The sequence below is a fragment of the Aspergillus wentii genome (assembly GCF_001890725.1).
Source record: "Aspergillus wentii DTO 134E9 unplaced genomic scaffold ASPWEscaffold_1, whole genome shotgun sequence".
NCBI classification, from domain to species: Eukaryota; Fungi; Ascomycota; class Eurotiomycetes; order Eurotiales; family Aspergillaceae; genus Aspergillus; species Aspergillus wentii.
The window spans coordinates 1052747-1064890 of NW_024467832.1; the positions used below are offsets into that span (position 1 = coordinate 1052747).

The 12144-nt window shown below is 48.9% G+C and overlaps 5 protein-coding genes across 5 annotated transcripts; 3 read left to right on the top strand and 2 right to left on the bottom strand.

Annotated features, from left to right (window-relative positions):
* Positions 1-863: 863 nt before the first annotated feature.
* ASPWEDRAFT_22577 (uncharacterized protein) lies at positions 864-2543 on the top strand (the record flags this gene model as incomplete). The annotated part of the gene is made up of 3 exons (XM_040832353.1): positions 864-1280; positions 1337-1412; positions 1468-2543. The coding sequence occupies 3 exons, from the start codon at positions 864-866 to the stop codon at positions 2541-2543; spliced, it is 1569 nt and encodes a 522-aa protein (XP_040694068.1).
* Positions 2544-3142: 599 nt separating this feature from the next.
* On the bottom strand, positions 3143-4597 carry ASPWEDRAFT_33776 (mitochondrial 37S ribosomal protein mS35). Its single transcript, XM_040833860.1, has 2 exons — positions 4069-4597; positions 3143-4009 (listed from the first exon to the last, which is right to left on the bottom strand). Exons 1-2 carry the CDS (start codon positions 4580-4582, stop codon positions 3411-3413), a joined length of 1113 nt encoding a protein of 370 aa, XP_040694069.1. The 5' UTR covers positions 4583-4597; the 3' UTR covers positions 3143-3410.
* A 333-nt stretch (positions 4598-4930) lies between these two features.
* On the top strand, positions 4931-5651 carry alg13 (N-acetylglucosaminyldiphosphodolichol N-acetylglucosaminyltransferase catalytic subunit ALG13; the record flags this gene model as incomplete). Its single annotated transcript, XM_040832354.1, has 3 exons — positions 4931-5267; positions 5325-5463; positions 5513-5651. The coding sequence occupies 3 exons, from the start codon at positions 4931-4933 to the stop codon at positions 5649-5651; spliced, it is 615 nt and encodes a 204-aa protein (XP_040694070.1).
* Positions 5652-6190: 539 nt separating this feature from the next.
* On the top strand, positions 6191-7430 carry ASPWEDRAFT_22580 (actin-related protein ArpA; the record flags this gene model as incomplete). Its single annotated transcript, XM_040832355.1, has 3 exons — positions 6191-6958; positions 7006-7320; positions 7368-7430. 3 exons carry the CDS (start codon positions 6191-6193, stop codon positions 7428-7430), a joined length of 1146 nt encoding a protein of 381 aa, XP_040694071.1.
* A 1714-nt stretch (positions 7431-9144) lies between these two features.
* Positions 9145-9624, bottom strand: ASPWEDRAFT_22581 (DUF3602 domain-containing protein; the record flags this gene model as incomplete). Its single annotated transcript, XM_040832356.1, has 1 exon — positions 9145-9624. The coding sequence occupies one exon, from the start codon at positions 9622-9624 to the stop codon at positions 9145-9147; it is 480 nt and encodes a 159-aa protein (XP_040694072.1).
* Positions 9625-12144: the final 2520 nt, after the last annotated feature.

The window sequence follows — 12144 nt, forward strand, 5'->3', positions numbered from 1 at the left end:
AATAGTATCATCCTCGCAAACCGAGACCAGCCACAATAGCCCCATCATGATCACGATCAAAACGAAAAAGAAAAGAATCAGAGCTATCGACGGAATCCACGTTCCAGAAAGAAAACAACGCGGTAGTTCTGTTGGAAAGCAACCGCCGTTGGAGGGTTGTTTGCTGCAGCCATCCGCAGGCCAGAGTCGCACTGAGAGGGCCCTGAAGGGCATCTGGCAAACAGAGGGCTCGTTTTTGTTTTTGGGATGCAAAGAAAAAGACGGAGAGAGCATTTGATGGATGTTTTCTTTTTTTTTTCCTACTCTCTTCTCTTTCCTTTCTTTTTCCTGTTCGTTTTTATTCTCTGTGTCGCTGGCAGAGTTGATTGATCTCTTCTTCATCTTCCTCTCACTCTTGGGCTTCATTTCCGCATTTCTACCTCTTCCTCTCCGTTTAATTTCCTCTTTTTTTCTATTTTTTTTCTTCTCATTCGTCTCTTGTATTTTACTTATTTCATCTTGATATCATTTGCCTCTGCTTGTCCTCCTCTCCCTGCAAGACCCCACTCCCAGCGCAGTGAATGTCGACTGTTTTTTCTTTCATGCACACCACACTCTGACCAAGTCGTCTATTCACCAACACTGGAAATTAATTTCTCTCTCCCTCTCATCCTCTCATCTTCTTATCCTTCTCTGTGATTCTCTCCTTCTCTTCATCTCTTCTTTCTCATCACCTTCTCACTTATCCTTCCCAGCCTTGTATGCTTAGTACCCATCTCTACCCCCTCTGTCCTTCTTTTATTTTTCAATATCAAAGCAACAGATCCAATATCTCACAGAAAAAGTGAAGTCAAGACTTGATGGTTCCTCCTGGTCAAGTCGCCATGGCTTCGCCTCTTCGTCCTCAGTTCTTCTGTACCCGTCCTAATGGCAGCCTCACTCCTCTGATTGCCGTGGACGATCTCCCAGCTCATGTTTCTCTTCGCGGTGTTCCTCGCGTTCTCTCAGCCAGCGACACCCAGGGAATGACCAGCTTGGGAACCGTGAGCCCCAGATCCCAATCCTACATCGTGGACGGCCTTTCCCCGCGCGCTTCTCCAACCGGCTATCGCGGTCGAGACGATCTGCAGTCCACTCTTTTGAGATTTGTTTCTGATGAAAATCTTCCAGCGAGTCAGCGCCTGGCTCTTCATGCCTTGCTTCAGCAGAGCTTCTCCCAGAACTGGGGAAATATGGCGAACAACGGTCAGACTCATGGCTGGGTCGTCCCTAGTGCAAGTGGCTCTGGAGGCGCCAGACAGGTTAGTTTTCCACTTGATATGGAAACACCAGAATCAGCGCATCTCATAATACCCAGGGTATGCATTACAATGTGAAGAAAGAGTATTGTTCTTACTGGATCCGCCACGGCGAGTGTGACTACCAGCAGCAAGGTAAGTGCTTCGTGTTCATGACTTAGGGCAAGTCCAACTGATACCAAACTTACAGGCTGTCTTTATAAGCACGAGATGCCCACCGACCCAGCCATGCTGGAGAAACTTGGTCTTCGTGACATTCCTCGCTGGTACCGTGAAAAGTACAGCATCCCCAGTCTTCTGCCTAATGGAGGTGCTCGCTCCCAGGTCGCCAGTGGTCCACACTGGAAGGATGAAGCTGCGGACCGTGGCGCTCTCAAGTCCATTCAGTATCCGTCTCGTTTGGGACTCAATAGCTCGGCTGAGAACTTTGATGCTGAGAAAAACACCAAGCAGCAGGTGAAGACGACTCCTTACATCCCTCCTGCTCTGCAGCCCTCGGCCACGATCACTGGACATGCTCGACCTGCGTATAACGCTACCAATTCGCCCAAGGGCCCGGCCTCGCAGAAGCATGGACCGAAGCACACCTCTAACCCGACCACCAAAAAGATTGATCTCTTGTCTTTTGATCCTATTCAGGAAAAGTCCTTTCTGGACCCCATGGCTGGAGCTGCTGGCGAGATGAATTACCCCAATACCAATGACAAGACCAGCGTCGTCGAAGAGGCAGACAGAATCCAGCGCGAGGAGTTTGTTCGCAGCCTTCAGTCACTCATGCCAGCTTCGATGACTGGAAGCCCCGAGTATCAGCAGAACATCCCTCTTGAACCGAGGGACCACCAGAATCGTACCAGGAAGTTCCAGAAGTCACGTCGATTGTATCAGCCGCGCTCTCAGAGTATGACCCCCGATGCTGGCCACCACGAGCCGATGGAATCGGTCTCTTTCAAGAACCTGCACAGCAATGCCACCGGCTTCTCCAGCGGCGCGTCAGCCATCTCCAAGGGCAGCAACCTGGCGAGCCCTATTACCCTTGGAAGTGCCATGTCCTCTGACCCTCCCACGCGCGTTGCTTCTCCATCGCTCCATTCTCATACTTCCATGTCCTCCGAGTCGAGCCCCCGTGTTCTCAACAATCGTGTTAAAGACAAGGACATGAAGTCGATTCCCGCCGCCATTGGAACCAAGAGAACAGTCCATCGACAGAGGTCCCCCGGATCCTCCGATGACGACCTTTTCTGCACGCCCATGGGACGTGGGAAATAAATAAAACGGCATACTGTTTCCTTTGATTTTATTTATTTGAATTCGACTGAAACTATGCGTTCCCTTTATTCCTTTTTATAGGACTACCAACTCCACAGCAGACGACATATGACCGACGAACCGACCAGTTTTCTGTCTTCTTTTATCTCACGATTTTCCCATATCAAAACTCCATTGGCTTTAATGAGTCCTCAATAGTTTAAATATACCTTACCGGTCTCCCTCTGTTGGTGGTTTGGAATGAATGAAATACTCATGATGGAAATAACGTTGTCTATGCCCAGATGGTTTTCGATCTTTTCTCTTCATTTGGAATGTTTTACAATCTCATGGTTTCGATATCAAATCGGAAAAACACAAAAACAGAAAAAGAAAAAAGAAGAAAAATAGCAAAAGTATGGTGTGAATGATGATGGGCTAGGATACTATAGCAGTGCATTCTATTCTACTCATATGCCTGTTTCTCTCTGTTACTATTATGGATGTGGTTTATTCTTTACCTTTTTTTCTTTTCATTTTTTTTGTCAGATGTACTATATCGAGGGCGAGTTTCTATACTCTATAGACAAAAACATAAAAAAAAAAAAGACAAACAGATAGTACGATCGAACAATGGAGTTTTGAATTTCAATAATCGTTCTCTTCGGTATCAGACATGACAGTATATCTAGTGTAGACACTGACGTTGAAAGTAATCTTTGATTATCCAACATGACAGAAATGAAGGAGTATAATACATTGGGATAAATAAGAAGTCTACATGACCTTCTGGAGTTGCGCCCGCCCCTGACGTTTTAGAACAGTTCAAAACATCCGTAAAAAGAAAAAGTAAAAAAGTTACACTGTATCCATGATGTCCATCACCCCTCACCGTAATCTCTTCTTCTGTCCCTTGCCAGCCACCTTGACAGCAACGCGCTCTCGCTCCTCGGTTGCCCGCGCGTTCAACGCAGGGTTCAGCGAAGGCAGACTCTTGACCGCCTGTGCTACGACGGCGTTGCCATCGACAATGGCGGCTCTTTCCTGCTGGAGGGACTCTCTCTCTCTTCTCCGGGCATCCAGCTGCTTCTTTCGCTCAGGGGTCATGGCCCATTCGCTGGGGAACCTGAGCTTGGGCTTGGGCTTGTGGTGGCGGAGGTCGAGAGGGATGTCGGTGAACGCGTCTCCTTCCTTGGCCTCCTTGACCAGGCTTTCAATGAGATCACCGAGGTACCGTTTGTTCTGGGCACGGGTGTTGAACTTCTCGCAGGAGATCCGGGCAATGTCGGTGTCCGGGTTGTAACGGGGTCCAAGGAGTTTGAGGAAAGTCTGGCGCTGCTGTTCGGAGAGGTGCGTCGGGGTCAGATCCTTGGAGGCGAGCTCGACAACGACCTTGTTCTCTGCGGGATGCTGTTCACCCAAGTATGTGGTGTAGCGGAAACGAAGGATGTGGGATTGGGGAGGGAGGGTGAAGGGCTGCGCGAGCTCTATAGTGGGCAAGTTAGCAATGCCGTGTCTACTAGCTATCAAGCATTGTGTATCTTACTGCTCAGCAAAGGCATATCCCAAGCGGCAATTCGGGCGTATTCTCTGATCTCGCGGTGCTGCTCAACCTCCGCGTGGGCCATGGACGTGATTTCATCGTCGTTGAACTCTTCGTCCGCATCCTCGACTATAGCGAACTCATCGTCTTCCTCATCACCCCAGAAGTGACCCGGCTTATCTTTTGATTGGAAACTCATGGGTATTTGCTTGTCGATCTGGTTCACGCTCTTCTCAAGCTCCGCGAATGCCGCTGATCGCTTTTTGGGATCGTTGAAATCCTTAACCATCTGCTGGTTCTGGGCATCGAACTGTGCCCGTTCCTCGGGAGCCATCAAATCGTACATCGACCGTTCCTCCTTGCTCAGAAGATCTGGCGAGTATTCCGGGGCGGGGGGGAGCTCGTCCGGACGAGGGTCCCTTGGGAGAGGAGGCAACGGGGGATCTTCCGACACGAAGTTGAACGGAGTGGCGGAGAAGCATCGCGAAGGGATTGAAACTGGGCCTCTCCGGGCCATGAGGCGAGCCGAGCGGCCCAGATACCTAGCTGTCGAGGCCATTGCGAGTGGTGCTCCGCGTCGGGGTGGATTTCTGCTTGATCGGACAACTTTTGATGTTTTCTGCGGATTGAAGTTGGCTGACCGTCCGGCACGCCAACGCTAAACCGCATCGGGCCAAGGCCCTTTTCCCGCCGCATCGGCCTTTCGCAGCCATTGGCATTGTCATCCGTTGCGATCCTCCGCCATCAGTCGTCGTGAACTCGTTGTCTTGCTCAAGAGAGGTTAATATGCTTCTCCGGACTGGACACGGTTTCGGTCAGCTTCCTCGCCAGAAAACGGTTCTCGAAGCCTAGACGCTGAGCCAACATGGCATCCCAGACTGCCAGCCAAGTTATGAAGCTGTGCTTTGTGACGGTGGGAGCCACTGCGTCATTTGATTTACTGCTACTGTCCGTTTTGGATGAGGTGTTTTTGAAATCTCTTCAGCAGTTTGGCTACACTCATCTGCTTGTTCAGTATGGCAAAGATGGGCAGACTATCTTTGAGAACTTCCTCGGCAGCCACCCCGCGGGAGACCCTAGCCTTCATGGAATTGAAATCGAGGGGTTCGACTTTAATCAGGCAGGTTTAGGGCGGGAGATGCGTCTGGCACAGGCGAATCCATCCGAGGGCCGAAGTGGAGGGGTGATCATTAGCCATGCAGGTAGGGATATCCAATCCAGGTTCTATTCCATCATGAGGCTGACATTTGAATGACTAGGGTCGGGAAGTATTCTAGAGGCAATGCGTCTAGGTATCCCTCTTGTGGTTGTTCCCAATGCTTCTCTCAAGGATAACCATCAGGAAGAACTGGCTCGTGAATTGCAAAAGCAAGGATACGTTGTAGCCAGCAATTCCAAGTACGTTTCTTTCTTGTAATTTAGTATCTGCCTACTGACTATCTTCAAGGGATGTTGCCAATGCAGTCGGCAAAGCAGAAGCCCTGCGTTCTCGTATGTTGACCTGGCCGCCCGTTCGTGGTGCCAGTCAGAAACACCAGCGGACCCTTGATCAAGTGCTGTCCGATGAGATGGGATTTTTGGATTAGTCTTGGGCTCTTCAATTCCATCAGACTACAAACGATATCGTGGACACTTTGAGACAATTCAGAATGGGCGATTGACTTGGTCACACCAATTATGACTGTCCATCAGGTATATAGATTAATTTTGACCGTCAGACTGGCACTGGAATATGTGCTAGTCAGCAGATATAAAGAAGTAAATCATCTACTGTCTCTTTCTACTTCTACTGTAAATAATTGTAGAATCTCTAAGTGGCCCAAGCTCCTTGTTGACGGCACGGAAAGCGCCTTTCGAGACTCCGGCGGACGCGAAGTTGCGGACTGGAAATTCCCCCTCTAGAACCCAACCATTCCGTGCTCTCTATCGTTTCTTTCTACGACGCTCACGATCCATGCTGCGTCCAGATTGTTGATAATTCATTGCACCTCCGTTGGTCTTAACGTGTCACCGATAATCCAGGCCGTGGGGCCTTCTCACACAATCGCGCCTCTGTCCCCTCTCCGTGCCACGAACTCCGTCCTCCACGTCCCTTAGTTAACGCCCATCCACCACCACCCTCGCAATGGCTGAGGCTACGCTCCACAATGCTCCCATTGTCATCGACAATGGCAGCGGCACAATTCGCGCTGGTTTCGCAGGGGAGGAAATCCCGTCATGTTACTTCCCATCGTTTGTTGGTCGGCCAAAACACCCGCGGGTCATGGCCGGCGGTCTGGAAGGGGACGTGTTTATCGGGCAGCGAGCGCAGGAATTGCGCGGGCTGCTGAAGATCCGATACCCGCTCGAACATGGCATCGTCACGGACTGGGATGATATGGAAAAGATCTGGCACTATGTCTACGAGAACGAGTTGAAAACGCTGCCCGAGGAGCACCCCGTGCTGCTCACCGAACCGCCGTTGAACCCCCGCAAGAACCGCGATGCCGCGGCCCAGATCATGTTCGAGACTTTTAACGTGCCTGCTCTGTACACTTCGATCCAGGCGGTGCTATCGCTGTACGCGTCTGGCCGGACGACCGGTGTGGTCTTGGATTCAGGAGATGGTGTCTCCCACGCAGTGCCTGTGTTTGAAGGATTTGCGATACCCAACAGCATACGGAGGATTGATGTCGCCGGTCGGGATGTGACAGAACAGTTGCAGCTGCTGTTGCGGAAGAATGGACATGTTCTGCACACCAGTGCTGAAAAGGAGGTGGTGCGCATGATCAAGGAAAAGGTCTGCTACGTCTCGTTGGACCCGAAGCGGGAGGAGAAGGACTGGATGAACAGCTATCACAAATCCGAGGCGAAGTCGGTAGATTACGCTTTGCCTGATGGACACAAGATCAAGGTATGTTTCGTTCACTGGGTTGGTCATACTGTACTAATTCGGAATAGGTTGGACAAGAACGCTACCGAGCGCCTGAGATCCTGTTTGACCCCGAACTCATCGGTCTCGAATACCCCGGTGTGCACCAAATCGTCCAGGACGCCATCACCCGCACAGATCTGGATCTGCGGAAATCGTTATATCTCAACATTGTTCTGTCTGGCGGTTCGACACTGTGCAAGAACTTCCCGGATCGACTGATGCGCGAAATCAAGCGATTGGCCGTGGAGGACATGAAGATTCGGATTTCTGCCCCTGCAGAGCGAAAGTACACGACCTGGATTGGTGGTGGTATCCTTGCCGGACTGAGCACATTTAGAAAGGTACGCCAAACAATTGACTTTTGTCGGATCATGCTAACAACGAGCAGATGTGGGTTAGTGCAGACGAATGGCACGAGGATCCCGAGATCATCCACCGAAAATTTGCTTAAGCTGCTTCTGGAGAAAGCGTCTCCTCTGAATCGAATTGAATCCTCTCTCTACTGCGGACGAGTCAAGCGCTGAACTCGCATCGTGGAGCGATGACAAAGCGAACAACTGTCCCGGTCACGGAATGATAAGCAGCGGCTTTTGATACCCCTTGAGAACTATCTTGATATTTTCTTCCCTCGCCTTACCCCATCCTTACCCTTACCTACAACTTTAACGTCACGCAACCTTTGTCATCTGGATCGAATATTGTGTCATGTCTGGTGGCAGTTACAGGACAGCACATGCGATGCGATGTGCAATGGGTTGTAGTTTTTTTCTTTTATTTGGTGTGTGCTTTATACTCACTGTACAGAATGAGTAGAGTTAGCAGAGAGAGAAGATGATAGCATATGATTGATGTAATTAAACATTCCAAAATACACTGTCTCCATGATATCACCAACGATTCACCCACTTCAAGTCTGTTAGACCCACTGATCTGATCCAACTGACATGATGACTCAACGAGTCATCTCCTACCTACTCTTGTAGTCAATATACAGCACTCAAGGGATACCTATATCACCATACATAAACACAGTAGGCATGAACAACCAAGTTAGGAACAATGTACAGTTTTCTGCACACGCAAACCAATGTTCTACAACAAATACCTTACCTCCTAGCACAGCACGTACCAGCCCCATCGCAATCCAACAACCAAGTCACGTCAATTTCTCGGTGTAACAATTACACTCAGGTTCCAGAGTTGGGTATGTACCCACGTACTACTTACTAGTTTAAACATAAACAATGATCGTGTCTGTCGGTTCATCCGGAAGATGACACCATAGCCAAGGGTAGCTGAGCTGATGACGGAGATGACGAATGACTCAAGGGCCAAGACTATTCAGAAAAAAAAAGAAAACATGAGGGTGAAAATTTTTATATAGTACATGATCGTCAAAAAGCAAAAACAAACAATTACTAGTTAAAAGATATTAAAGAAAAAATCAGCCAGGTCATACGGTGAACTAGCAGCTACAGACTACTGCGCCTCGTGGTGGCAGTGGCAAGGAAGATGATGTGATGATGCAACAGGGCAAATACCAGATTTGCTAAGGTTGATATTGATCAGAGTTGGGTATCAGCTGGAAACTAGAAAGTAGTAGTAGCCAGTGGCGAAGGAACGGTGAATAAATGTGGTTGACGGTGCCGAGGACGAATCACAGGCATCGTGGCCAAATCCGATGAAGATTACATACATGAGTCAAGGCAATGCAAGACAAATCCAATAGAACCTGCCACCCTGAAGATAAAAAAGAAAAGAAAAGGAAAAAAAAGAAAGTAAAAGTAAAACAAGAGTCGGTTTAACTTCGACAATGTTGCACGCAGAAAAAAAGAAAAGAAACCAGATTGGAGAGTGTTTGAATAATCTCGGGGAATCAAATAAATCAGTTGAATGAAAAGCCATAGGCAAAAGGGGGTATCAAGTCGACAAGCAGATGATTCAAAACGGTGGAAAGCAAACTTCATCTTCCGTTGTCTATCGCTGTCATCTCTCGACCCATAGACGAATGCAAATGGTGATTAAAAATCGGATTGAGGTTGAAGGTGTCGAAGGGGGTTGAATTGTGAGATTTCGAAGTTGTTGAGGTGGTGAATTGAAAGCAAAAACTTTTGTTGTTGGTTGTCGTAAGAATCGTGATATCATGCAATGTGTTCCCAAGCACTTTAGGCCATGCCTCTCAGCTTCTCCCAGCCCTTTTCCAAGCCACGACGGGCCTTATCACGAGCCCGGTCACTTGCTGAGCCAGCACTGCTGACGGTGGCGGAGCTGCTGGACGAGAACTTGCGGCTGAGAGTGCTGCCATTGTCGCTATAGATCATGTTTCCAGCACCTCCACGGCCGACATGGTAAACGGGGGCAGCACGGCGGAGATCACGTTCGAGTTCCTCGTCGAAGCTGAAGATGGCGCGCTCACTGCTGCTGTGGACATTGCCGGCACCGCCACGGCCGGAGGTGAAGGTGGAGGGAGTGCGCGAATCCAGACGAGTCAAAGACGGAGGACCGGTGGCGGTTTGCGAATTTGTGGTCTTGGTGTTCTTCAAGTTGATGACATTGCCGGCACCACCGCGAGCAGTATGGATAGCCGGACGGGAAGTACGGGGAACCGATGGATGCGGTTCAACGACGCGGTAATTTGAGGGCATTATGGCGATTATGTGATATATGACAGTCTTGAGTATTAAAGAGAGGACAAAAGACCGAAGCAATGCAACAGCACGATGACTGCAAACCGCAGAGAAGAGAACAGAGGAGTTGAAGAGTTTTAATTCCTTTTCACGATGGAGCCCTAGAATGAGCCAAACAAGACAGCGGGGAAAAGAGTTTTATATAGTCGGATTGCACCATTTGGCCTCATTGTCCAGGCACCGCCGGTGGAGCTGCAGAAATGGGGCAGGCGATGCGTTCCCACGGAATGCACTGCGCGCCTGCCCCATTCGCCAGGGTCACACCGTCACACGGGGGGCTCAACGGGGCTAGCGCGGTGGGGCGGTGGAGCGCGTGGTTTTTTTTCGCTTTTTTCCATTTTCTGACTGGTTTTTGTCGCGCGTCACGGCGTTTCCTTGGATCTGGTAGGGCGGCGGGGGAGGAATGGACAGACATACAGTTCTGATTGGCTGAGAATGCATGCTGCTTTAAACGGGCCAGATCATCTGACATGCACAGCGTCAATATCCACTGGGCGGCAACACGTAACAGAAACGGTGAGTCAGCCAATCAGGGGGGGAAGAGGGCTGAAAAGGGCAGGTGAGTGGGTTTCCTGGGGGTAATAGAAACTGCCTTGGCGGTCACGGGTTGGGGTCGTGGCTTTGCTGGATGCCATTACAGGCTCGATTGGGATGCGGCCAAGCAGAATAGTTGGCAATGAATGAAGTATGGGATGGGAATAGTATGTAGGACTACAAGGAGTAGGAGCAGGAACAGAAAGGAGGAGATCACGATGAACATGGCGAATATTAGCTTATTGGCATGGCAAACATTGGCAAGGCAGAGACTGAGTCAGTCTGAGAAATTTCCGCTGCAGTACGATTGCATCATCGATCTTACAGTGACAACACGGTTGTGAGATCTATACGTCTACATTGTACAGTCACATAATATAATACTATTATAGACAGAAGAATAACTAGAATAATATATTATAGCACATAATTATACAGTATTATAAAGAATATCTTCTCTATAATCCCCCCCTATTCATTTAATATCCTTCGATACAATTCTATCCCAAACCTATTATTATCAGCCAAGCCTGTAACAAATGTCGATCCGGACATCCGGCCAGGACGCCAGGTACCTTGAAGGGAGATCATCCGAAAAAAATCTCTCACCCCGAGACAGCATCATCACACCACAACTCATCATCCTCCGCTGTCAGCTCATCATTACCCTCTCCCTAGTCCATTCTAGTCCGGAAACAGTCTAAACAACAAACACCTCACTCAAAGCCTCACTCCTCCTCCTGAGACGTCGCAGATGAGAAATCCCCCCCCCTGACCGCTTGAGTCACCGGTTGGGGACCGCTGAATTGGGATGGGCAGCGCTAAACCGAATGCGGCTTCCCCAGACCAACTGCATCCCAGGCTGAACCGGAAAAAACAAATGGAAAATTCAGAAAAATCCAGCAAAAATGACGAGGAGGGAAAAATTTTCAGCTCCACTGCTGGGCGCTGATTGGCCACGTTTACCGAGCCGGTTACCCGGCCAAGAAATGTCTGCCTCAGGCTGTCAGGTGTTTCCCCGGATTTTCTTCCCCATGCAGTTTTACTTTGCCTTCCATTATTCAGACAGGCTGAAAAAGTCACGGTACCCCGCATTCACCACATCTGATCCTCGGTTGTCTATGCCTCTTTGGCTCTCAGAAGTAATACGAATGCTGTCTCTGAATAATTTGAATAACCGGTTTCCATGTTACATGGAATAACTGTCTGAGGCATTTCTCTCCTCATCTCCTGCATCCAGACTGTGGGGAAGAAAGGACTAGAATCTGCATTCCTCCATGCCATTATCTAATATTACTTAATATTTATAACAGAATGTGACAGTCGACTGGATCACGTCATCCAGCCTGCATGCTCATGACATAATGTCTTCAAAGCGTCTGCATCTCTCCTCCTTTGCTTGAGACTCCTGCAGATGCCAGCGCACGAGCTCGACTATCATTAATGCTACAGGTCAATGCGTTTCAATAATTGTTGATCTGTTGAACACCCGTCGTACTGATGAAGAACAGACAGGTCATGTCGAAATCATAATTGACTATTCCGTCAGATCCTGACTGAAATTGTTTGATCAGGCCAACATGGACAGGGAGACTGTTTTCAGTCAGACCGCTTGAATCCAAGTCGAGATTCCATCATAAACTGGACTCGTGATATTTATTCTCTATGAGAAATAATTGCGAATCTTTTACACAATCTGGACCTGCTTGCAGAGCCCAAAACGATTATTCCATACTGGACAGCTACCCCTTTTGTGATATCAGCTTTGCTTCGACTAGAGCAAATGTACTGTCTGCTCTATCCATAACTTGTTCAATGATCGAACGAGCATATGGACTACAATTATCCATTCGATACCCGTACATACGACCACAGGGTTAGAAACCCTCTTGCCCATGATGCACCAATTCAATAAAGACTCACATTATAGGCACTATTCATCCC

Excerpts from the sequence above, each read along its gene's own strand:
- ASPWEDRAFT_33776 (XM_040833860.1), bottom strand. The coding sequence starts at position 4,582 with ATGGCCCGGAGAGGCCCAGTTTCAATCCCTTCGCGATGCTTCTCCGCC. Across the intron at positions 4,010-4,068 it reads GGATATGCCTTTGCTGAGCA|AGCTCGCGCAGCCCTTCACC; the intron begins GTAAGATACACA and ends TGCCCACTATAG.